The sequence below is a fragment of the Diceros bicornis genome, chromosome 24 (genome assembly GCF_020826845.1).
Source record: "Diceros bicornis minor isolate mBicDic1 chromosome 24, mDicBic1.mat.cur, whole genome shotgun sequence".
NCBI classification, from domain to species: Eukaryota; Metazoa; Chordata; class Mammalia; order Perissodactyla; family Rhinocerotidae; genus Diceros; species Diceros bicornis.
Genome location: NC_080763.1, coordinates 38645269 through 38670208, shown reverse-complemented (window position 1 = coordinate 38670208; position 24940 = coordinate 38645269). Strand labels below are relative to the sequence as shown.

The window sequence follows — 24940 nt, the reverse complement described above, 5'->3', positions numbered from 1 at the left end:
GGGCTGGTATGAGGGAGGACAGGGCACCAGGTGGGGCCTGGACAAGCTCCTGGAGCAGGTGACTGAGGAAGTGGCACAGGCTCCATCAGCTGATGGAGGGTGGGGCCCTTTGGGTGCTTGGCTTCTGGTTTCCCTGCTGGCCTTTGGGGTGTGTGGGAGAAACACTGTCCCATTTTCACGTCAGCTGCTTCCAGCCACCCAGGCAGAGACCACGTTCAGGTGGAGGTGGAGGGTCTGAGAGCAGGAGGGTAGGTTGAGCAGCGGCTGTGGGCCAGGCTGAGGTGGGCGCCTCTTCATTAGGCAGCTGGGCTTGAACCCTGGCCCTGCCCTGGGGCCCCGAGTTAGTCTCTGTGCCCTGGTGAGCCTCCCTGTGTCACCTGCCGAGAGGAGGTGAATGCCCACTGCGATCTTCCGCTTATCAGGTGCGAAAGTGGAGGCCTAGGGGATGAGGTAACTTGCTTAAGCTCCGGAGCTGCTGAGTCAAGTTGAGTGAGCTCTGCTGACTCCAAAGCTGACCCTCCTTCCCTCACACCAAAGGCCATTTTGCAGCTAATTCTCTGAACCGCACCCATCTCCCGGCCCTCTGCTGAGCCCTGGGTGGGGTCTGCTCCTGTCCCCTGGCCCCAGGTCAGAAGCCACACCTGCTGGGTGGGCCTGGGGCCCGGGCACACCTGTGCTGGCATCCTGCCCTGCAGGGACTGTGCATCTCTCCCTTCCCACCACCCCGCCCCCCACTTGTTCACAGCCCTCAGAGGTCCTGTTCTGAGAGGAGGCCCCATCACCCCCAGGGACCCAGGAATACTGAAAGTGTCAGCCCTGCCGCCGAGGCTCACAGCGGAGGCCCCAGAGCCCAGAACACAGGGAGGACGTTCTACAGGCTCACATCTGCTCACCACCTGTCCCCCGCCCTCCCCAGATCGACTCGCTCTCATCAGGCCCGAGAGCCCTTTCCTGGGCACCTCCTGCCCTGGCCTAGCTACAGCAGGGGGACGAGGGGGACCTGGAGGAAGGAGCAGACCCCTAGCCCTCTCTCCAGCAGCCGCCGTCTTGCCACACCTCTGTGTTCCCAGCAGGGCTGGGGACTGTGCCTGGAGTCTCCCAGACCCCAGTGAGAAATCTCAACAGCTCTTCCCTGGGACATAGTAGGGCAGATGCATACTCAAAACATACTTGTTGGTCAGATTACTCAGGAAGTATCAGACACCAGTCATTTACACTTGAGTGTGAATTTAAGGCCCATCTCCTGTCTTTCCAGCTGAAAGAGATCTTGAGCTCTTGGCGCCTCCAAAACTGTTCTTCTCCATATCTTTAAAGATGAGGAAGGGGGTCCAGAGAGATTGTAGGACTGACCCAGTGCCTTTTGATTCTCAGTCCAGTGCCCTTTCCAGGGGACCCACACCTCTGCAGCAGTCTTCTCAGAGGCAGTGCCGTAATGAATCTGGGGCTGGACTGCCTAGGTTCAAATCCTGTCCTTATACACCTAGCTGTGTGCACTTGGACAAGTTATTTCACTGCACTGAGCCTTGGTTTTCCTATCTGTAAAATGGGGTAATGATAGTGGCACCTTCCTCAGAGAGTTATTATAAGGATTAAATGTGCTAATGCATTTAAGGCATAAATACTCAATAGATGGTGGTTCTCCTAGGTGACACTGCATTGTGGGGTTCAGACCACACCCTGTAGTTGTCACCCTATGAGTCCTGAGTTCCTGAACTTCTGTTTAGCACTAGATTCGTACTGGTACCCTGGATAGTGGGCCTCGTGACCCCCTGAGACCAGGCCCTTCCAGGGCAGTGCCCCACCTCATCCATCCTTCCTGAGCACCCCACCCCACATGTGCAAATGCATCATCTGGATTTATTTTCTTAAACAAGGAGAATTTTCAGGATGACCCTGTAGCATGTGTGGGCTTTTATCGTATTTTATTGGATTTATATCAATATTATAGATTTATTGTAAAGTTCACATTATACAGTTTTTATAGTATAATTTTTGTCTTTAAGTAATTTTAGATTTACCAGAAGAAGTTGCAAAAAATGGTACACAAAGTGCCCGTATACCCTTCACCACAGCTGCCTCTAGTGTTAACATCTTATGTGCCCATATACTTACCTAAACCAGGAAATCCGCATCAGTAACAATCCTGTTAACTAACCAGTTTCACCAGTTGTCACACTGCTGCCCTGTTTTCTGGTCCAGGACCCAGTCTGGTTGTCCTTCTCTAGTCTCCTCTCACCTGGATTGGGGCCTCAGGTTGTCTGTCTTTCGTGACCTTGATACTTTGGAAGAGCCTTGACCATTTATTTGGTCGAGCGTCCCTCAGTTTGGGTGTATGGGATGGTTTCCCATGATCAGATTGAGGTTAAACATTTTGGGCAGGAACTCCACAGCAGCAATACTGTTCCCTCCTCCACACGATGCTGTTCCTTCCTTGGCACTTCCTGTCTATCAGGAGGACGTCACGTCAGAGTGTCTTCTGTCTGGTTAACTGATTACTTGATTAAAGTGGTGTCTGCCGGGTTTCTCCACTGTGTATTTGTTTTTCTCTTTGAGATTGGCAATGATCGTATAAGGAGATAGTGTACAGCTATTCTGTTTCTCGTCATACTTCTGCCTGCTGTTTTAGCATCCATTGATGGTTCTTGATGACAACGGTTGCTATTGTGGTATTTGCCAAATGGCCATTATAGAAGTTTAAAGAGTGAGCCTTCCCCGCTTTGTCCAGGAGCTTCTCGTACCTTCTCATACATCCATGGAGGCACCTTGTGGAGCCCCAGCACGATCTCATCTGTAAACAAAGGGAAAGGCCATGAGAATTCAGAAGGAGAAGGAAAAAGGGGCTATGTTGAATATGTTGCAGAAATCAGAATTAGACAAATTTCTTTGCTGCAGGACTTCTCAGAGCCTTTAGTGTGCTAATGTGAATCTTCAGTCTCCCAGAGGGAGGTGTACTGAATTTCACCACTGGTAGTAAGATACACTGAAAGAGAAAAATACTAATTAAATTGTAACACACCGTCAATGGTGAGACACATCTCACCTTCAGAGGTGGAAAATGAAAAAAACACATGTCTTAGAATCAGTGGAATAGAGCAATATTTAGTTTTTTCCACCTAATTGGTTATGGGCCCCCCACCCCCTTTTTGTAGGGCTTCTGGTGGAAGGCCTGCTCTACCCAGCACACTTTGGGAATTCCAGACTGGGTGCCTTCTGGTCTACTGCACAGATCTGAGCTTGAATTCCCTCAGTTAGAGTAGGGCCCTGATTGCCACCGACTCAAACCTGTTTATCCCCGACCTCACTTCCCAGGGGCAGCTGCTCTTAACAGTGTGGAATCCAACCTTCTAGACCCTTCTCCAACACAAATATATATGTACTTAAAAAAAAGAAGAAACAGGGTCATATTACATGTGTTCTCGTTTAATAGATATCTTGGCTTCTTTCCACAGCCCATAAAGATGGGGGAGATTAGGTCTGCTGCCCATTTTGATGGCAGTGTATTATTTCAGCATGAGAATGAAAGAATCATAATTTCTTTAATTATATTGGGGTCATGGTCATTCCAGTTTGATTTGGACTTTTTTTTTTTTTTTTTAACAAACTAAGCTGCAGTAAACACAGGTCTTGCATATTTCTGTAAGATTAATTCCTAGAAGTGGAGTTTCTCTGTCAAAGATTATTATAAACATTCCTCACATTGGCAGATATTGCTGGATTGATCTTCAAAAAATTTGAACAAATTTTACTCCTAATTGTGCCCATCTGCCGGGGAAATGATAACTGTCTTAATTTGCATTTCTTCCTTTATTGGCAAGATCGAGCATCTCCTCATGTGTTTATTGGCACTTTGCTCTCTTCTGTGTGTGCATCTTTTCATGTCATTTGCCCATTTTTCTATTGGGATGTTGGTCTTTTTCTTATTGATTGGTTAGAGCCCTTTTTGGATTAAGGAAATTGTCTCATTGTTTAAAAATATGGAATGTTTTCGTCGATGGAAGCTTCGTCTTTGCACTGGGGCCGAGCTAACGTTTTCTGTTCTGCTTTTAGAATGTGTACTGCCAGGGAGAGCACTTCAAATGTTATTTTTAAAGAGTCTTGAAAACAAAAAAGGCTGCTGCATTTTGGGAGTTGGTGCTGAGTGGGGGCAGCGAGCGTCTGCCTGGGTCTGGAAGGGGCCGTAAATCAGTGGGAACAGCTGCCACGGAGTTCATCCACATTTCCAGCCGCTGTTTCTGTAAGCTGGAGAGGGGCTCAGGAATGTCCGTGTCTCCGCCCGGGCCCGTGTTTGGCTCCTCTGCTCCCGGGCTTTGAACACACCGGGTGCAGACAGCGCTCTGTCCCCTGGAGCTGAGACAGGTCATTAACTAAGTCAGACGGGAGGAAAACTGCTCATCCAGCTGACCATGGCCGTGTCAGACCGGGAAATGTCAGACCTGTGGCATTTATTTCCCTCTGTCCCTGCCTGGAAGCAATCCCCTCCCCCAATTTCAGGCTGGTTCCCATTTTCCAGTGTTTCCCCCCACCCCCGGACACCTCACCTGTGGCCATTGAGCTGAGGATCAGGCTGCTGGCAGGGAGGCGCCAGCCGCAGTAACGCCTCAGGGCCCCTCAGAGGCCTGCAGGGAGCAAGGTGGGGGCTGCAGCAACTGGTGAAATGGCCCCCCAACCCAGTGTCTCCAAATAACACAGTGAGGATTCCCCCTTGAAAACTCATAGTAAGCAAGTCTATTAGTTTGCTACTGCTGCGTGACAGATAGCTACAAACGGAGTGGCTTACAACAGCCCGCTTTGTTATCTCCCAGTTCAGTGGGTCAGAAGTCCACGTGGCATGGCTGGTTTCTCTGCTCAGGATGTCACAGGCTGGAGTCAAGGTGTCAGCTGGGCTGAGTTCTCGTCTGGAGGCCCTGAGGAAGATCCCACTCCCAGGCTCATGCCTGTTGGCAGAGTTTAGTTCCTTGTGGCTGTAGGACTGAGGTCCCGGTCTCCCTGCTAGCTGTCAGCCGGGGTCCGTGCTCAGCTCCCACAGCCCCCCACATTCCTTCTCTCGGGGCCCCTCCAGGGCATCCAACCTCAGATCTCTGACTTTCTCTTCAGAAAACGTGCTCTGCTTTTCAAGAGTGTGTACAATTGGGTAGGTCACCGAGATAATCTCCCTGTTTTATGGTCAACAGTGTAACGCCCTTAGCACCAAGTGATATCCATCATATTTCAGTCCCCGGAACTAAGCAGTGTGTGCACACCAGGGGACAGGATCTTGGGGGCCATTTTTGGATTCTGCCTGTCACCCTGAGCAAACAGAAAGTTTTTCCTTGAACACTTGTAAATTAAGTTGAATTGAATTGATCTGAAGTGTCTCCATGCCCTGTGGCCTGTGCTGGGCATCCTGGGGCAGGTGGCCCCTGCCCATCCCCTCCCTGGGCCATGTCTCTTGCCGTGTCAGCTCTCACACTCCACGCTGTGGCTGTCCAACCTCACGGGCAGCCCCATCTTGATCCTCGGCTTTTGTCCTTGGTTTCCCTCTGCCTGGAACACCCTCAGTCCCCTCAACGAGCTTGGGCTTTGGGATTCGCCTCAGGCAGCCTCTTTCAGGAAGCCCTCCTTGCTGCATACGCCCTTCCTCGTGTGGGCCTCAGTGCCCTGCCTCTCTGCTCCTGCAGACCCCTTGCCGCCCTTGGTCACAGCACCAGTCCCACTGTGTTGTCACGTCTGCTCACTGGTCTCTTCCCACCCGACCGAGAGTCGCCGAGGGCAGGGCCTGGGACACAGTGGGTGCCCAGTAATGTGCAGACGAAGGAAGGTCGTTTGCAAGAATTAGATACATAAGAAGCAGGCGCAGCAGTGGAGGCTCTGAGGCAGAAATTCCAGTGTGGGCGGGACTGACCTCTGGCAGGTGGAATGGTGGGCTTGGGGCCAGAGGCGGCGTGGCCCTGACATTCCATGGTAGTAGGCTGTTGAGGAGGTGATGTTTGAAGAGGGTCTGAAACAGTGGGGTGAGCTGGAGAGATGGGGGCAGCCATTCCAGGGAGAGTGAGCAGGGCGTTCAGGAGAACGGGGCCTCTCTGTGCTGCTGGAGGGTCCCGTGCGCAGTCCCGGATGGCCTCCAGTGCCAGTGTGGACTTAGCTTGTGGGTGGAGGCAGTGAGGCCACTGCAGCTTGGGGAGAGATGCTGAGGGCCTGGCGAGGGTGGTGGCAGTGGGCAGGAGGAGAGGGGACAGAGCCCAGAGAGATTGGAACGGTGGCACTGACAGGTGTCGGTGACAGGCATCATGTCTGGGTGGGTAGAGGGTGAGGTCAGGAAGAAATGCAATACAGGCTGCAGCCGGGGTGCACATGCCAGAACCTCAGGAGCAGGATGGTGCTGTGGGGCTCAGGGGTGAGCGGATGCCTCAGTGGCTGCCGAGAAAGGGCACAGAGGGGGCTTGTAGTCAACCAGCGTTAGTAAGCCCCCAGCCCGAGCCAGATGCCGGGCTTCAGTGACAAGGACTCTGTTCAGCAGCAGAGAAGTGAAGGTAAGGCTTTCCTGGGGGCGGATACAGCAGGGGCAAAGGCTGGGCAGGTTGCCACCAGGAACAGAGAATGGTCCCTTTTGGGGAGGGCCTTGCTGGTGTTGGGGTGCAGGGTTGGTATCAGGCCCTCTCAGCTGTCCCTGCTGCCGCACTGTGAAGTCAGGGCCCCGTCAGAGCCTCCCCCCTCCCCCCTACCTCCCCTCCCGCCTCTGGAGGAGATCTGCCGTGGCGTTTTCACTCTGCTGCCTCAGGGCTCTGACCACGGCCGAGAAAGAACACTGTCGGGCCTGCGAACGATTTGTCCTCATCTTGTTTTCTCACTCTGTTGCTACCATTGTCATTTCTCTGGCCCTGCGGGACCGACAGCTCAGACCGACCTTGTGTCCTGAGCCGGGGGCGCTGCCTGGAAGCCGTGCATCTGCCGAGAGGAGGGGGTGGCCTCTGGGGGTGGCTTGGACCTTTGCTGCTGCTGCTTTAAGAGTCCGAGTCTGTCCCGGTGGACAGATGGACGAGAAAACTCTCTCTCCCTCCGTTAATGCTGATGTCAAGAGCGTTGTCTCTGGGCAGGACCAAGCAAGCGTCTTGCTCCTCCGTGTCCACCCTCCTTTCTTCCCGTCCGCGCAGGGGCCGCGGCGGGCCAGGCAGAGCGGCACTGGGCTCTCTGAGCTGATTTTGGACTTTTTAAATGGCGGGCCTGTGAATAATGATACTAGTGGTGGTGATGGAGGGGGTGGAGTCTGCACTTAGGACCTGCTGCGGGCCGGTTTCTGTGTTACGCGCTTTGTGTGTTAACTCGTTTGGTCCTTGCGGCAGCCCTACGGGCAGGACTGCTCTCATCCCCCTTTAAACTGAGGCACCAAGAGGTGAAGTAACCTTCTCGAGGTCACACGGACCCAGGCAGCCCAGAGTGTCCGGCCGTGCGGTGTTGGGAAGCACAGCCAGCTCGACGCCTGTCTCCTGGTCTCTTTTAGAGGGGATGGCACCTTCCCTAACCCCTTCCAGTGGGGCTGACGAGAGTGGGGAGAAGTGAGGCCGACCCTCGTGGGCTGTCATGCGGTGGTGCGGCCTCGTGGTGAAGGCCTGGCTGCGGAACCAGGCTGCCTGTGCGGGAAGCCTGCTCTGCCACACACTGGCTTCTGACCCTGAAGACAGAACTTAACCTGCCAGGGCCTCCGTTTCCTCCTACACGCAGTGGAGGTGATAACAGCGACCTACACCATGGGGTTGCTGGAAGAGCCAGTCACGGGCGCGCAGGCCTGCAGGTGTGTGGAGCGGTGCCGGCACAGAGCCGCACATTCTCGTCTGGCTGTTGGTGAGGGGGAGCCATGCATGGCGTTTGTCGGCCTCTGGTCCTCTCTCATGGTGTGAACCAAAACAGTGGCTTCAGACAGTAACAGGTGTTTTGCACACAAATCTGGGGCTTGGCTGGGATCAGCCAGCGGGTTCTCACGTCGGGTCTCGCGTGGTTGCTCAGCATGGCACCTGCCGAGTAGCCGGACTTTTGGGTGGCTCGGGGCCCCAGAGGTGTGTGTCCCGAGGAAGAGAGCCTCTTGTGGCATTGCCTCGGCGTCCGCACCCTGTCTGTGAGGCCCCACGCCCAAGGGGACACAGTTAGGGTCCACCTCTCAATGGGGAGGAGCCGGATGTAAGCCTCCACGGCTGTCCACAGAGCACACCAACACGGGCCTGCTGTGTTCTCAGCTCTGGGACCCGCCCCAGGCAGGCGGAGGTGAGCACGACCGTCTCCCAGTCGCGTCAGGGAGACAGACACCAGGTGCCAGGGGCGGGAGGCACATGCTGGGGCACCGAGCCAGCGCCCCGAGGGGGAGCTTGTTTGGAAAACTGAGTGAAGCCCGTTTTGTCCAGAGCTTGATGGTGGGGGGCGAGGGGCTGGAGATGTAGGCAGGGACTCCCTCTTGGGGGACCTCAAGGGCTGCTTAGGGAGCCTGGACTTGATCCCTGGACAGCGGGAGCCCCAGAGGAGTGTGAGGCAGGTGCAGCAGCTCCAGGCCCGTCCTCCACATGTCACTCCTGCGAAGTCCTCTCTCACCCGCCCTCGCCCCTCTGCTCTGTGTGAGCAGTAAGGAGATAGCGAGAGGCCCGTCCACACTCCAGAAGTGCCGCTTCTCCTCAGAGGGTCCTGGGGAGGAGCACCATCCAGGCCTGGCTCCTGCCCTGAGGCCTCTGGGTCACTGCTGGGCTGTGTCTCTGGGGACCTGGGTGGAAGGACCCTTGGCCTTCCCTCACAGCCACCGTCCTCACGTGACCTTCCGAGGTGTCAGGCCCTTCCTTCCCTCAGACGCTCTGGGTGAACCGGGGTAAACTGGATGGATGAGCAGCGCTCAGTTGTGCCTGGGGAAGGCCTGCCCCAGGCTGCCTTTCTGGAACCTGGTTCCCCGTGGGTGGTTGGCTGTGGGCCTTGGTTCCCCTCTAGCTCCGTCTGAGCTCCTCAGGGCCTGAGCAGTGTGGGCAGAGCCTTCTCCCCTCCCTTGTCCCAGAGGGAGTCCCTGTGTCCTTGCCTGACCCTCATGAGACAGTCCTAGCTCCTGAGGAGCCCTCGAGCCCGTCATAGGTCCAGGTGTTTGGCTGGACCTCAGTGAGCAGATGGGAGCAGACCCAACTCCAGCTCATAACACGAAGCCTTACCTAGCGCTTTCTACTGTATAATGTACACAGTCCCAGCATGGTTACTCACAGGGACTTACTTAGTCCTCACAACTATCCTAGGTAGTAGGTGCTGGTGTGATCTCCATCTTGTGGATGTGGAAACTGAGGCACAGATAGGCGACCAGCCCAGAGTGAGACAGTGGACCTAGGATTGGAACCCAGGCACTTAGCATACACCCATAGCCTGTGAGAGGCTCTGAGGATGAGGATCCACCTCTCCTGGGACCGACCCAAAGTGGCGGCAGGTTTCTGAGTGGTTTCCATGAGTCAGGCTCCCCAGTCCCCACATCCCCAGGGCGTGCTGGCTCCAAGGGCTGGAACTTTTCATGTCTTAAACAAAACAAAGCATGTTATTTGAATTTCATCTCATCCGGGGCTATGAATGGATCTGAAGATACACACAAGGATGTCACTGTCATTCAATTGTTTCCACCCTTTTGAATCCCAACACAAATCCCCCTGACAAATCCAGCCGCTGTGCCTCGAAGGGCCTACAGGGAGAGATGAGTCACCTTACAGTAGTAAAGGGCATGTAGATGAACTGGAAATTGGTGTGAGGGGACATGCTGGGGACAGAGCAAGGGACAATTCCTAAGTGTAACGGGGGGAACTCAGCCACAGAGAGCAGATATTCTCACTTATCTGAAGGAGGGGCCGGGAGAGGTGGGTGGAGACCTGGGCAGTGAGGGTGTCCTGGGGGAGCACGCTGCCCCAGGAGAGCGAGGAGGCAGGGATGGAGTGCCGCCGGGGGAAAGGGCACGTGGGCTGCTCTGGATGGAGCCCTTCCTGGCCAGGCCAGGTGGACGGGACATTATGTATACTGTGGACTGTGGGAGCAGGGGAGTCGTGGTGAGGGTGATGAATGCCCTCTGCAGACCCAGGCCCGGCTCCACATCGTAGACGGCTTCTGACTTCCGTTTCCTCTCATCCTGGGCCTGTCATCCGGCCCTTCCTGGCCGCCGCCTCCTGGCTCCGGCCTGCAGCCGCTTTCCCACCCCCACGCGCCTGCGACTTGACTGTTCTGAATTACTGGGCAGCTGCCCATCATGAGCTAGAAAGCCATTCAGGTTGCTTTCAGAGCTGCCGTCAGGCCAAGTCTTGGTTCACTCAGAATGTACAGAATGTCTTTCCCTGTCTAGAATTCAAGAGCACATGGCTGTTGTCCCCTGACAGTGAAACAACAGAGGGAAGGTGACTTTGGACAATCGGGCCCTGAGTGGGTCATGAACACTGGAGCCTGCAGGTTGACAGGCCGGGCTCTCAGAGCTTTACCCGTTCACGTCCTGTGGCCACAGTCATCAGGGCTGTGCCAGGCCAACAGCGCCACGCGGTGGCCACTTGGGGAGTTTCAGCCCGCCTCCTTTCTTTCCATGTGCTGGTTGGTTATGAGGGCTCTGTGCTTCCCCTCCTCCTTTTGTTTCCAGTGCTCACAGCTCACTTCTACTCCTCACACACGTACACTTGTCAGACAGGTGGTTCTTACTGACGCCTGCCTCCTCTGAGCATCACTGGGCCCGGGGTAAGGCCTGGTCCCGACCCCAGCAGTGTGATGTCTGTTTGCTGAGTGAGAACCCAAACATGTGGACATTTAATGGGGTGCAGGAGATGAGCAGCCAAACAAGGTAGCAGTGCAAGAGAGAGCTGGTACCAGGGCAAACGAGATAGCTGGTGGAAGATGCTGGGTGGTGGCGTTTTTATAGAACAGCTTGTTCTCGAGAACTCAGGGACCTGAGTGATGCTGGGACGACTGGGTTATTGAGAGGTGGGAGGAGGAGTCCCAGAGGTGTGTGCGGGGAATGGGGAGGAGACACTACGCCTGGAGTCAGGGTTTGGCTGGGGATGACCTCGGGTTCCGCATTCTGAGAGGAGTTAGGAGGTGCGTTAGTCTGCTCAGGCTGCCGTAACAAAGTACTACAGACTAGGGGTTGAAACAATAGAAATTAATTTTCTCACAGCTTGGCAAGCTAGAAGTGCAAGATTAAGCTGTCGCTGATTTCTTCTAAGGCCCCTCTCTTGGCTTTAGGCGGCTGTCTCCTCCCTGTGCCTTCTCATGGTCCTCCTTGTGTGTGTGTCTGTGCCCTCATCACCTCTTCTTACAAGGACACCTGTCAGATTGGATTAGGGCCCACCCAGATGACCTCGTTTTCACTTAGTCACGTCTTTAAAGGCCTCTCTCCAGATACAGTCGCCTTCTGAGGTAGTGGAGGTGGGACTTGATCATATGAATTTAGGGGGGGCACAGTCCAGCCCGTAACAGGCAGATGAGCAGGGTCAGGTTGCAGAGTCGTGGAAAGACTTGGACTTGCACTCGAGTTGGCCGGGGACAGTCCTTGAGCTGAGAGCTGCCTTAGTATATAGGTGGGAGCTTTAGAAAGATCCAGGATCCAACAGCAGTCTGTAGTTTGGGTTAGATGGTGGGTAAAGTGGGCAGGACCTAGGAATCTGGTGGTTTGTGGGTAGAACAGCTGCAGTGGGGAAAAGATGGTTATGGGGTGAGGGTGCTAAGAAGGGGGTTCCTTGGTGCACAAACTCCAGGAACATTCAGTCAGGCAGCTGGGAAGAAGCCCAGTGCTGGGGCTACAGCATTTGTTCTGTCCGTGTCGGGAGGACAGGCTGAGACGATGGGTCCTGCTGGGTAGGCTGGGGCTACTGCCGCTGCCCAGACCCTGGGGTGGAGCCACCCCTCCCAGAGGGAAGGGACTGGCAGGGGTGCTGGTACCAGAGGGTACCAGTGCCCTGCGGAGGGTGATGTAGCCTCACTGAGTCCTTGCAACAGCCCTGGGAGCTGGGTGGCATTGCTGTCCCATTTTATAGATGAGGGAAAGGATGAGAGAGGATCAGTGACCTGGCCCAGTGGCACAGGTTGTGGGGACTGGGCTGGCTCTCAGGCTGCAGAGTTGGTGCTCATTATTGCTGCCCTGTTTTGCTTTCTGGGCTGCCCTGTGCCGTGACTGCCTCCTCCAGGCAGTCTTCCCTGACTGCCGTGGCCCTAGGCATCATGGTGGCCATGTCTCGGGTGTGTACTCAGCATTTGACCCTCCCCCGCCACAACACACCTCACTTCTGCTGCTTACACTTGGTAATCTATGATTTAGACGTATCGGTCACTCACAGTCTCTTATTAAACAAAAAAGGTCTGGAGCAAATATGGGAAAATGTGAACATGTGTTCTTTTCCTTAATCTAGACACTATTTCCTAATTTAAAAATACATTTTCTAAATGCAGGGGACAGGGGACAGCCCTATGAGGTAGGTACTGTTGTCCTCATTTTCCAGCGAGGAAACTGAGGCAGAGAGGTTACTTGGCCTCTCTGGTAATTACTTGTCCAGAGTCACACAGCTGATAAATGGTGGAGCCAGGATTCAAGCCCAGGCAGCCTGAGTCCCCGCAGACCCTGAGGACACATCGTTAGTCACTGAGATGAACAGCGTAGGGCCCTGGGCGAGCCCAGCAGGTGGGCCTCCTCCTAGATGTGCAGGAAGGAGGTGCTCAGAGGAGGGAGGCAGCCGACCCAGGGCTTAGAGGACGAGCAGGAGTTTCCCAGGCCACGAAGGGACTGGAAGAAAGGGCCTCAGGGCTGAGGGACCAGCATATGCAGAGGCCCAGGGCCTTGTGAAATCAGGGATTGGCTTTTTCCCAACTCACAGAAGATGGGTGAGGACTTGAATCCTGCTGCCCTCGCCTTCTTGTGCCCTCTTCTGCCAGGGACACAGAGGATCTCCTTGTCGCCCCCTGCTGGATGAGGCCGCTTCCTGCCCTGCCTCGTGGGCCCTGGGCACCGGGAGTGGCCCAGGAAAGCAGGACAGCCCGCCTCTGAGAGGCAGCATCTGGGGCTGGTGTGCAGGAGCCCGGGGCCGGGATGCCCCTGGCCCTGTGGGAACCTGCTTCTTGATTTGGGCCAGGAAAACCCAGGTCAGCATTCAGGTCATGCACTCACTCGTTTCTTGGGGATGTGGCCGTGAACCCGGTAGATAAGGTCCTGCCTTCACAGAGCCTGCCTTCTGTCTGACAGGTGGAGACCCAGGTCGGGGCAGCAGCTCCCTGGCTGAGGCGAGAGGGTTCACATAGATTGAAACTTCCCGCCTTCACCAAGGCCCCCTGGTGTGTCGCCTCCTCCCAGGGAGCCCTCCCTGGCCTTTCCAGGAGGCAGTCAGAAGTCTGCCCTCCTGAACCACGTGCTCCGTAGGCCTGGGCTGCTGCCCCTCGGCAGCCCGGCTCTCCTGGGGGTCACGGAGCCCCCGTCTGCTGGCTAGAAGTCTGAGTCACACACTCTCTCCCGGCCCTGCCTCCAGCACACACGGGGTTGGGGGGCTCCCGTTGTCTCCCCTTCTGCATTGGGAGCTGGGCATCAAAGGGCCCCTTGCCACTGCCTGGCTAACAGTGGCACCTGGGAGCCCAGATCCTCCCTTGCCATGTGAGGAGCCTGTGAACAGATGGCTGCACCGGGCCCCTGCCTGCCACCCCCAAGAGGGCTGACTTCTTTATCTGGCGTTTTGCGTATTCCACAGCACTTTTTCGTTGTCTTTCATTCTCACTGCAACTCCAGCAAGTAGACAGGGCTGGCTTATTATGACCCCCGTTCTCCTGGTCAGGAACAAAGGCCACACGGTTTCCAGGGCCCAGGGGAGCTGCTGGACTTGCATGCAGGTCTCCGGCCCACGTCCAGGGCTTTCTCTCACTAGGTCACGCACAGGCCTCGCCCACAGCTCCCACGCCAGCCTCAGTGGCTTCATGCCTCGCTCCCTCTGCTGGGCAGCCTGCTGGCCCCAGAGTGGTGGTATGTGTGGGGATGGGATCATTCACTGTGTCGCCCGTTGTCCTCCCTCGTAAGAGTACTGCCCAGGTTTCTGAAAATGGGACCACCTGGGATGGGGAAGCCGTGGTCAAGACTGTTCATTGCTGGTCCCGTTGGAAATAGTGTGGCAAAAACCATAGAAATGTCGATTCCTGTGGACCCCAAGACCGCAGTTCTGGGAACTTGGCCCGTGGAAATGATTTACCCCAAGCAGCAAACCTTATGCATGAGAGATGTTCACTGAAGCCTTGTCTATGGTGGAGAAAAATTGTCACAAACTGAAATGTCTGACTTTTGGGGAAATGTCACCGGTCGGGTGACCAGAACATGCAAAATCATGGGAAAATACCAATGGCAACGGTGTTCAGTAAAAACAGGATTAAAAAAGGAAAGGGCAGTCACAGTCACAGCAAAGTAGAGAAACAAGGTGCTTGTGAGGGGACAGTCCTCAGAGGAGTGAAGGGCCCGGCTGAGGGGATGAATGTGGCTGGTGTCTTGTTTTCAAGTGGAACAAACCCAGGGCAGGGCAGGCCTCAGGGGAGCCGGGGAATGACGACATAGCAGTGGCGTGAGGGCCCCTGTGGCAGGCTAGGCCTGGAGCATGGTTCGAGTGGCACTAGACACAGTGACACGTGGGCCCTGCATCTGTCCAGATGCCCGAGGAGCCAACCTTGTGCATTAAGGCGCCGTTGACCCCTTCACTCAACAGGCCAGTTCATTCCCTCAGCAAGTATTGTTGACCACCTACTGTGTGCCGGGCAGTGTCCTAGGCCCTGGGCCTACAGATCTGCAGAAAACCCACAAGCCCCTGCCCTCTGGAACTGACGTTCGAGAGAGGGAGATAGAGCCCTCAGTTGTAATAAGTCCTGCCTGTGGCACGTTCCAGATGAGATGTTGCCCCGCTGCCCTGGCCTCTCTGCCCGCATTCCTCTCCCCACAGCACAGGCCGAACTCGGGGGTGTCATTCTCTCCTTCGGGGGCCCCGCCTGTCACAGAAGCTTCAGAGGTTTCCGGCCTGCATGTCCTCAGGGACCATCTCTGCCCCTGGGTCTTGTGGGGTTTTTATCAGGTATGTCTGGATGAAGAGGGTAAGCCTGTCTGAGAGAAGGGAACCGAAGCAGAGTCTCATCACAGCTGTCCCCAGGCCCAGCACTGCCAGTGCCCCTCCAAGGCTCCCTTCACAGCCACGTGAAGGGCCCGCCCTGCCAGCGCCATGCCAGGCACAGCAAGAAAGCCAGTGAAGATGGGGCCCAGCACCTGACACTCCCCAAGAAGCTGGATGTGGCCCGGTGGCCACGATTCAGAATCTGCCTGCTCTCCTGCAGGTGGCCCCAGCTGGCCTCGCCCAGCATAGTAATAGAAACAGCAGCTGCCACTTCTGGGAGCCTATTGTGTGCCAGGCCTCCCAGCAACTCTCTAGGGAGGCATCGCTCCCGTTTTACAGATGAGAAGAGCAAGGCCTAGCAGAGTTAAGTTATTTGCCAAAGGTTACAGCTAATGGGTAGTTCATTCCAGGTTCAAAGTCGGCTAACTGGCTTCAAAGCCACACATTCAGAGTGCCAGTCTCCCCTTCTCCCCCACCGCTCCTTGTCCTCTGTTTGTCATTGGTCTTTTGTCTTCTTGCGAGTTCTGTAGCAGCTGCCACTGGTCGGACGAGAGGGTGGCCACCTGACAGAGTGGACGGGGCAGTGGTTTGCAACCGGGACGCCTGGCCTCTCACCCTGGACCTGCCAGCAACGCGTGTGGGCCTTGAACTATTCTCTTCCTCTCTCTGGGCTTGTGGACGCGTGGTTGGGACTTGCCCGTCTCCCAGGGCCTCCAGCTTCACGTTCTCTGATAGGGTGGCAGAGAGGGAGGATGGGGTGTTTCGGTTTCCCAGGGGCTGATGGTTTAGCTCTTAACAGAACACAACCCACCGTCTAACTAAAAAAAGCCTCTTTCCAACTCCCATCCAGAAATAAAGACGACAGATAAATAAGCAACAGTAGCTTTTTTCAGGGAACCAGAAATAGCCTCCCGGGCTCCCGGTGCTCCCTTATAGAAAGAGGCCTTGTTCTGTCTCCATCTGGGGAGAAGAGCTGCTGTCCATGTTGCGAGTTTCCCAGGGTTGAGCTGGAGGGACCTCTGCTGTCACCGTCCCTCACGTCGAGCAGGGCCGGTGTGTCTGCTGCCACCGAGGCGCTGGCTCTGATGCTGCAGGGCCTGGTTCCTTCTTGGCCCTCCCACAACAGGGGTCACGGTGACCCCTGGCCATGAGCTAGGCTTACGTCACCGTTCTCATCTCAGGGGCTGGGTCCAGTTTGTGCATCCAGACATGCCCCTGAGCAGGGCCTCTGCACTGGCTGTTCCCTCTGCCTGGAACATGCCTCCCCAGGATGCATGGCCCGTTCCCTCACCTTCCCTTGTCTTTGCTCCGTGGGGCACCCCCCGCTCACACCCCACCTCTGCTGGCACCCCCTTGCGCTCCCCATTTTGTGCTTTGGGTGTCCCACCAGCGCTGTTTAGCTGTACATTTTACTTCTCAGTCTGGTTTGTTGTGTGGGTCCCCTCCCCTGGAACGGGAGCTCCACGAGGGAGGGTGTCTGTGTTCGCTGCCGCATCTCTGGCTCCTAGGATTTAGTTGAGCCTCAGCGTATTTCTTTTTGTTGGTGAATGGTTGTGGAAACCAAAATAGGAACAGTAGTAGTTTCTAATTCACTGTGATTTCATGGGCATGCAGGATGGCTTAAGTGGTCAAGATATCGTGGTCGCTGTACCCAAGTCCAGAGTGAGGGCAGGCCCCGGCGTGGAGCGGCCTGCGGCCCAGTGAGGGCCACGAGTCCCTTCCAGCCCCTGCCGTCTGGGCTCAGGACTGTCTTCACCCAGGGCTGGCCCCTCGATGGTGACTGAGCGTGGACCATGGGCCCTTCCTGGCAGTGTGATCAGGCCAGTCAGGTCCCTGGAGAGGGAGTGTGGTGGGCAGCCGGTGGGCTGCTGCTCAGGGTGTGGTCTGCAAGCTCCAGATGAGGATAAAGGAAGAAGACCGTGCCAGTGTGCGTGTACCCCTCTTTTTTGGCGCACTTGATCCTTTGCCACCTCTGCTGGGTCCTGCCGCCACCCAGGCTGCCGCCTCACACACCAGAGCCTGAGATTTTGGAAGGGTGGGGGTGTTTGGCCTGATTCTGGCCCGGTCATTGGAAATATCTTGTGTCTGCATTTCATCTGGACCCCAAATATCTCTGGGGACACGCTCCCCTGTCCTTCTCTAACTTCACCCTGGACCCAGCATGGGGAGGGGACACTGCAGGTTTGCTGGGAGGATTGAAGGAGACACTGTCCCGTAGGTGAAACATTTATTTAGTCCAGTGTCCCGCAGAGAGCGAGCACTCAAGGCATGGCAGCTGCTGCTGCCTGGGGTTTTTTCTTCCTTTTTTTTTTTTTTTAAAATATATAATTTGCATACCATAAAATCTACATTTTTTTAGTGTACATGCAATTCAGTGGTTTTGAATATATTCACAAAGTTATGCAACCAGAATTCCAGAACATTGTTCATCATCCCAAAAGAAATGTACCCATTTGCAGTCACTCTCTATTCCCACTGCCCCCAAGCCCCTGGCAAGCACCAGCCTCCCTTCTGTCTCTATGGATTTGCCTATTCTGGTCATTTCAGATAAATGAAGTCATATAATATGTGGCTTTGTGACTGGCTTCCTTCACTTAGCAGAATGTTTTCAAAGTTCATCAATGTTGTGGCATGAATCAGTGCTTCATTCCTTTTTATGACTGAATAGTGTTCCATTGTATGGATAGATCACATTTTATTTACCCACTCATCAGTTGGTGGACGTTTGGGTTGTTGCCACTTTTTTGCTCTTATGAGTAATGCTGCTGTGAACATTCTTGACAGGTTTTTGTGTGGACACATGTTTCCATTCTCTTGGTTCTATTTCCAGGAGTGGATTGCTGGGTCATGCTGGAACTCTATGTTTGAGGAACTGCCAGACTGTTTCCCAAACAGCGGTACCGATTTACATTCCTAGTAGTAGTGTCAGAACACTTGTTATTATCTGTCTTTTGGGTTATAGTCATCCTAATAGGAGTGAAGTCATAGCTCATTGTGGCTTTTTTTTTTTTTGTGAGGAAGATTAGCCCTGAGCTAACATCCGACGCCAATCCTCCTCTTTTTGCTGAGGAAGATTGGCCCTGGGCTAACATCCGTGCCCATCTTCCTCTACTTTATATGGGACGCCGCCACAGCGTGGCTTGACAAGCAGTGTGTTGGTGCACGCCCGGGATCCAAACATGCGAACCCCGGGCTGCCGAAGCGGAGCGCAAGCCCTTAACCGCTGCGCCCTCGGGCCAGCCCCACATTGTGGCTTTCATTTGCATTTGCCTGATGGCTAGTGATGTTGAGCGTCGTTTTCACGTGCTTGTTGGCCATTTGTATGTCTTATTTTGACAAGTGTCTTTTCAGATCCTTTGCCCATTTTTAAATTGGGTTGTCTTTTTATTGTTTCGTTGTTAATAGTTCTTTATATACGTTGGATACTAGACCCTTATCAGATGGATAATTTGCAGATATTTTCCTCATTCTGTGGGTTGTCTTTTCACTTTCTTGATAGTGTCCTTTGAAGCACAAAAGTCTTGAATTTTGATGATGTCAAATGTATCTATTTTTACTTTGGTTGCTTGTGTTGTTAGTGTCTATCTAAGAAACCGTTGCCTAATCCAAGGTCATGAAGATTTACACCTATGTTTTCTTTTAAGAGTTTTATGGTTTTAGCTCTTATATTTAGATCATGACCCATTTTGAATCTATTTTTGTATATGGCGAGAGGTGGGGCTGCAACCTCATTCTTTTGCGTGTGGATGTCCAGTTGTCCTAGTACCGTTTGTTGAAAAGAATATTTTTCCTCTTGTCTTGGCACCCTTGTAAAAAAATCAATTGATTTGAGATGTATGAGTCTATTTCTGGACTCGCAGTTCTCTTCTGTTGATCTGTATGTCTGTCCCTTTGCCAGGACCGCACTGTCTTGATTACTGTTGCTTAGTAGTAAGTTTTGAAATTGGGAAGTGTGAGTCCTCCAATACTGTTCTTTTTCAAGATTGTTTTGACTGTCTGGGTCCTTTGCATTTTCATATGAATTTTAGGATCAGCACGCTGGGATTTTGATGAGGATTGTGTTGAATCTGTAGACCAGTGTGGGAGTGTTGCCAGCTTAATAATATTAAATCTCCTGTCCTTGAACATAGCATGCCTTTCCATTTATTGAGGTCTTCTTTAATGTCTTTCAACGATATTTTGTAGTTTTTAGCATTTACGTCTTTGTTACATTTATTTCTAAGTGCTTCATTTTTTTTGATGCTATTATAAATGGACTTTTTTTTTTAATTTCACGTTCAGATTGTTCATTGCTAGGGTATAGAAATACAAATGGTTTTTGTAGTTTGATCTTGTGTCTTGCAATCTTGTTGAACTGGTTTATTAGCTCTAGTAGTTTTTGGGTTTTTGTGTGTGTGGATTCTTTTTAGGTTTTCTATATACCAGATCCTGTCATCTGGAAATAGAGGTAGTTTTACTTCTTCTTTTGAGTCTGGGTGCCTCTTATTTCATTGTCTTGCCTAATTGCTTGGCTAGAACCTCCAGTACAGTTCTGAATAGAAGTGGCCAGAACAGACATCCTTGTCATGTTCCTGATCTTAGGGGAAGGCATCCAGTCTTTCATCATTAAGTATGATGTTAGCTGTGGGTTTTCGTAGATTCCCTTCATCAGGTTGAGGAAGTTCCCTTCTGTTCCTGGTTTGTTGCCTGTTTTTATCATGAAAGGACATTGGATTTTGTCAGATGCTTTTTCTGTGTCTCTTGATAGGATCGTGTGGTTTTTGTCTCTGCTAGTATGGAGTGGGCACTTTTTCTACTAGGGAGGCCGTGGTCAATAGCGTGGACTCAGGAGCCAGCTGCCCAGGTATGAGCCCTCCAGCTGCACTGCTCACTCACTGTGTAGCTCTGGGCAGGGGACTTCACCTATGCAGGCCCCGTTTCCCTCATCTGTAAAATGGGGGTGACAGTGCTTCCTCATGGGGTTCTTGTGAGGGTGAATGAATTCCTTCATAGGCTATGTGAAACAGTGTCTGGTGCATAGCAAGTGCAGTTTATTGAGATGTTGGCTATTAACAGTAACATCATGTGAAAGTTTTGATGGGCTGGGGTGTGAGGGGGCATTGAGCCGGGCATTGCAAGGCAAATCTAAAAGCCAGGGTGATTCGCCTGCTCTGAAAATCTGGTGGTGGGAGTCTGGAGGCTCGTTCATGAGGTGGCCTGTTTGACTTCAGCAGTTTCTAAATCTTCCTGTGGGAGGGGTGGGCCAAGGGCGAGGCCCCTGCCAGGCCCTGTGAGCATCCTCCAGTGTGGTCAGGCCTTGAGCGTCACATCCCTTTTGGGCTGGGCTGCAGGGGCTGTGTGTTCACAGGAACGAGCCTTTGTGTAGACTGCGTCCTCCCGCCACAGTCGTGGAAGGGCCTGCCGGCCCCTCACCGCTGCTCCTGCCCCGGCTCTGACTCTGGGCCGGGGGTGCAGAAAAGAGGCCGTGTTGAGATGATGGCTTACAGCCGAGGGCCAGGAGTCGCCCCCTGCTGCCCACTCTGATTCTCCTGACTTCCCTTTTCCTGGCCTGCCCTGTGAGCCTGGCCCCTGTCCTGGCTCTGTCGTTGACCGTCACGTGACCTCGGGCAAGACTGCCTCTTGGGGCCTGTCTCTGCATCCGTCCATGGAGACACCATCACAGCACTTGGAGGATTTAATGAGTGCTCTGTGCGGAGGGCCTGCAGCGCCTCCTCCAGACCACCCTCCCGGGGTCCCCAAGAAGCTCTACAACCCCTGAAATCTGCCAACACTCTTGGCCTACTTGGAGTTTGGACTCTGCAGGTGGTGGTGGGAGAGATTAAGACATTTTTAATAAGCTCTGTGTAATTCTTGGCATTCTTTTTTATGAGCTTTATGAGGCTGGATCCTACCTTGGTTTAATGTGCTGACTTCCCAGCCAGCCAAGTAGCTAGAAGCTCTTGGAGCCAAGTCGCTTGCTTGTTTGGTGTCCAAGTTTGTGGGTGGGAGCCGCCCCCACCCCACTAACACTCAGCCTTTCCAGGCCCCTGTGCCTAGAAGTACAGGGTGGTCCCACCTCCTGAGAGCTGTTGGTCTGATCGGGGAAGGAGACTAGACACGAAGTAGTAATAACAAACCAGTAATGTAATCGAACCATCAGTAGAGAGTCAGAATGCATTTTGTTATCCCGCAAATAGTCTGTTTTGCCCTCACTTGGTGCCTGGCACCAGGAGCATCCTGATGAACAGAGCAGACTCAGCTGCTGGAGCTTTTCAGAAAACCAGATATGCCTAGAACCCACTGGGTGGGCACCCAGAGGAGGTGGGCACCCCTGCAACCGGGTTCTCAGGCGAGCCGAGATGTGGTGGGGAGAAGGGTGGAATGTGTCTGCAGGCGGCCAGAGGAGGGTGGGGAGTGTGCCTAAGAGGAGCTAGGAGGCAAGACCTAGCGGGCAGGGGCTGATTAGACGTGTCGGGAGTCGGGAGCTCCATTTCGGTTTCCACCTTCCATTAGTGAGAGGCTGCGGGCCCTGCCGGGTAACCATGGGCATGCTCTTTAATCTCCCAACCTCGGCTCTCTCCTCGTGGGATCGCTTTGCGGACTTCAGAGGTGATGCACGCAGAGCCCATAGCACAGTGCTAGACACGTGGTGAGAGCTAAGTGTGCTCATTGTTCCTGCGATTGTTGTTAAGCCGATACAGCATGTGGGGGGAAAGGTCTTTATTGAGCCTTTATAAAGCTCTGTGTGTATCTGCCTAAATAAAGACTAAGGAAGTGGCGCAGTAGTCATATCTGTGAATATGTATGGTTTTTACTTTTCTTTGGTCTTCAGGTTTTACAGTTATATATCAGTTTTGTAATTACAGAATTGTTATTAGAAAATGTAAGTAGAGAGTGTGCTGTTGTTCTCGGTGGTTGTGTGTGTGTTCACATGTGACTGCGAGTTTAGGGTATCAGATCATGAGAGCAAGGCATTGAGGGTGGCCCCCAGGGAGGTGGGTCTGTCCCGGGAAGTGGGGCTGGCATGCTGACATGGACTTCTCCTCTGTCCTCAGATGACAGGATCTGCTCACCGCCCTTCATGGAGCTCACGAGCCTCTGTGGGGATGACACCATGAGGCTCCTGGAGGAGAACGGCCTGGCGTTCCCATTCAGTGCGTACCACCCCCGGAGATTGGTGGGGTGTGCATGGGGGGCCGTGGGTGGGTGGGCTGTCCACAGCCCCCCTGGCCTTAAACTTCCTGGGGTTGATGAAGGCCTTGGTTGCCCGAGAGGGCATGGCCCTGGGTCCCACCCAACCTGCACCGTGGAAATGGGTCCTCGGGTGGTATGGACAGAAGGGCTCTTGTGCCTGGCCTGGCGGTGTCCCTCCAGATCACCCTGAGTATGGGTGCTGGCCATTGTCCAGTCTGCGTGTCTCCCCAGCTCCCACCTGCCTCTTTCCCCTGCGGCTGTAGGAATTTGGGGGGTTTCTCCCTATATCTGCCAGGCCAGGCTTTGTGGGTGCATAACCTCACTAACTCCTCTCTGCTTTTCTCTCCCCCACCCACAGTTTGCAAAACCAGAGTGGCTCATGGCACCAACTCGCACGAGGTGAGTGGAAGATTTGACCGCTTGACTGCCTCCATCCCCAGCCCCCATCCTTCCAGCTCACAGTGGGGAGCCCGCAAGAGGCTCTGTGCTGGATCCCACACCTGCTGCTCCCGCTCCCTGTCCTGCTCCTGGTTGTGGCTGGTTCCTGGTACTGTCCCTCCCTTCTCCCGTCCCTTCCTTCTCTGGGCTCCACAGGGATCAAGGGGGAGAAACGCTGCGGCGTTGTACGCCTCCTCCAGTCTCGCCCATGCCTGTCCTGTCCCCAAGGCCAGGATGAGCCTGCCCCCTTGGAGCCCGTGCGAGTCACGCCCCAATCTGACCTGACTGCAGCTTTCCTTCCTGTGGCCTGTCCCTATCACTCACTCCTGGGCACCTGCTCTGTCGGGCACTGGGCTGGGCCCCATGGAGCACTGTTAACTGAAAAGATCCCATCCCTGCCCACGAGGATCTGCCCGTCCTGCTGGATTGGAAGGGGTGGGAAGAGGAAAGGGCCCCCTACCTGCTGGGATGGGTTGACTCATCCACACGCTCATGCGTTTTTATTCACCGGGCGGTCCTTCCTGGCCCCATCTCAGTTGTCAGTGGAAGGATACATAAGATGTGAGTCCTGCCCCGGTGTGGGAGACAGAGAGTCCCAGAGTCCCAGAGGCAGACAGCGCTGGTGAGATGTGGTGCAGGAATGAGCAGAGGAGGCCTTTTGGGGGCGAGAGGAGCAGAGGGCCAGGCAGGGGCCCCGTTGGGTCTCTGTTGCCCTCGCCATCCTTGGAAACCACACCTGGGGTGTTGCCTTCAGGCCTCCCCTGTCTGCATCATGCCCTCAGGGGCACGGCTCCCCATTAGTCACATGAGGGCGCGCTGGGCCGTAGACCCTAGACCACAGAGGAGGCCCTGTGGGAGAGCCTGTCCTGGGCAGCCCCACCGTCACAAATGCTCCCCAAGACCTTGTAACTAAACATGGGCGACCCCGGCAGCCACACCCTGTGGGAGATTTCTCTAGTGCTCTTTATTCCTGGCGAAGGTTTACGGGGGAGTGTCTGTAAACAGACAGTGTCCGTGTGGTGTGGTATGTGCTGTGATGGGGGCTGAGAGGCTGAGGACACCTCTGCTCTGGGCAGGAACATGGTGGGCAGGAGGTCACGTCCCACTGCAGAGGTCAGCTGTCTCCTAAGGTCGGGAGCCCCGTGGAGCCCTCCTCGTCTGGGCCTGCCTGGGCTCCTTGCCAGGGGTGTGCTCCACGCCAGGCCCCAGGAGGGAGCAGGAAGGCACCAGAGCAGCCAAAATCATGTCCCCTGGGCCCATGCTCCCCTCACCGGCACCAACACCTGCCTGCCAGCCTGCCACCTGGCCTTTCCTACCTCCAAGCGGTTCCTCCGTGTGTCAGGGCCTTGGGGTGTTCAGGATGGACGGATGACAGCCGTCATTACTGTGACTGGACCAGCCTGGCGAGGAACAGGTCAGCCTGCGGGGAGGGAACCACTCCTGCTCTTCACACAAGAACTCGGGAGTCACACAGCCCGGGGACCGGGCCTGGCTCTGAGCACTGCCAGCTATGTGACTCTGGGTTGATTATCCAGCCTCTCTGAGAGTCCATCTCGCACCTGTAACGGGATGTGATGGTTGCTGTGAAGGATAAGGAGTTGCTGTATGTGCTGCCCTGGGGCCTGGCACAGGAGGCGTTTGATACGCTCTTATGGAACCAGTTGCCCAGGAGCCTGCTGGGTCACTGCAGAAGGGTGGGGTTTCTGGGTCCAGGTGAGCGCCCTCCTCGGGAGGAGTCTTGACCCTCAGGTGTGGGGTCGGCGCCTTCCGGGAAGGCTCTTTCACCCCTCAGTCCAGCTGTCCAAGTCTGGCTCTAGGATGTACACACGTGCCCCTGTCTACCCCCGGTGCTCTCCCAACCCACAGTGTGCTTTTTCAGTGGGGGCTCCTCTCCTCCTGGTGGCTGTTGGGAACAGAGCCTCCGAGAATAGGATCCAGAGTGTTGGAGTCTCCCAGGAGGCTCGCGTGTGCCGTGAGCCGCCTGCCTTCTGGGAGGCGGTTAGCATCAGAGGGATGCCCCCTCTGGAGGGGCACCCTCCACGGCATCAGCTGGGGCAGGGGCAAGGCTCCTCACCTATTTCAGGGGTGCCCGGGGATGTTAGGTGCAGCAAGGACCGAGGACACCTCTGTGCATGTGATTAGTTTTAAATAGGGACGTGGGGCTTTCTGACTGGGGTGCTTCCCGCACCCTAGCCTGCCCAACCCTATCCTGAATCCCCCAGCCCCTAGATCTACTGAAAGCAGGGCTAGTTTAC

At 54.6% G+C, this 24940-nt stretch overlaps 1 protein-coding gene across 2 annotated transcripts in view; it reads left to right on the top strand.

The window, feature by feature from the left end:
* ITPK1 (inositol-tetrakisphosphate 1-kinase) overlaps positions 1-24940 on the top strand; it is a 177886-nt gene that overhangs the window by 134268 nt on the left and 18678 nt on the right. For both annotated transcript variants that reach the window (XM_058567583.1, XM_058567584.1), the window contains 2 exons: positions 22109-22207; positions 22606-22646. In XM_058567583.1, coding sequence (XP_058423566.1) covers positions 22109-22207; positions 22606-22646 — 140 coding nt within the window. The remainder of the gene's footprint in view (positions 1-22108; positions 22208-22605; positions 22647-24940) is intronic.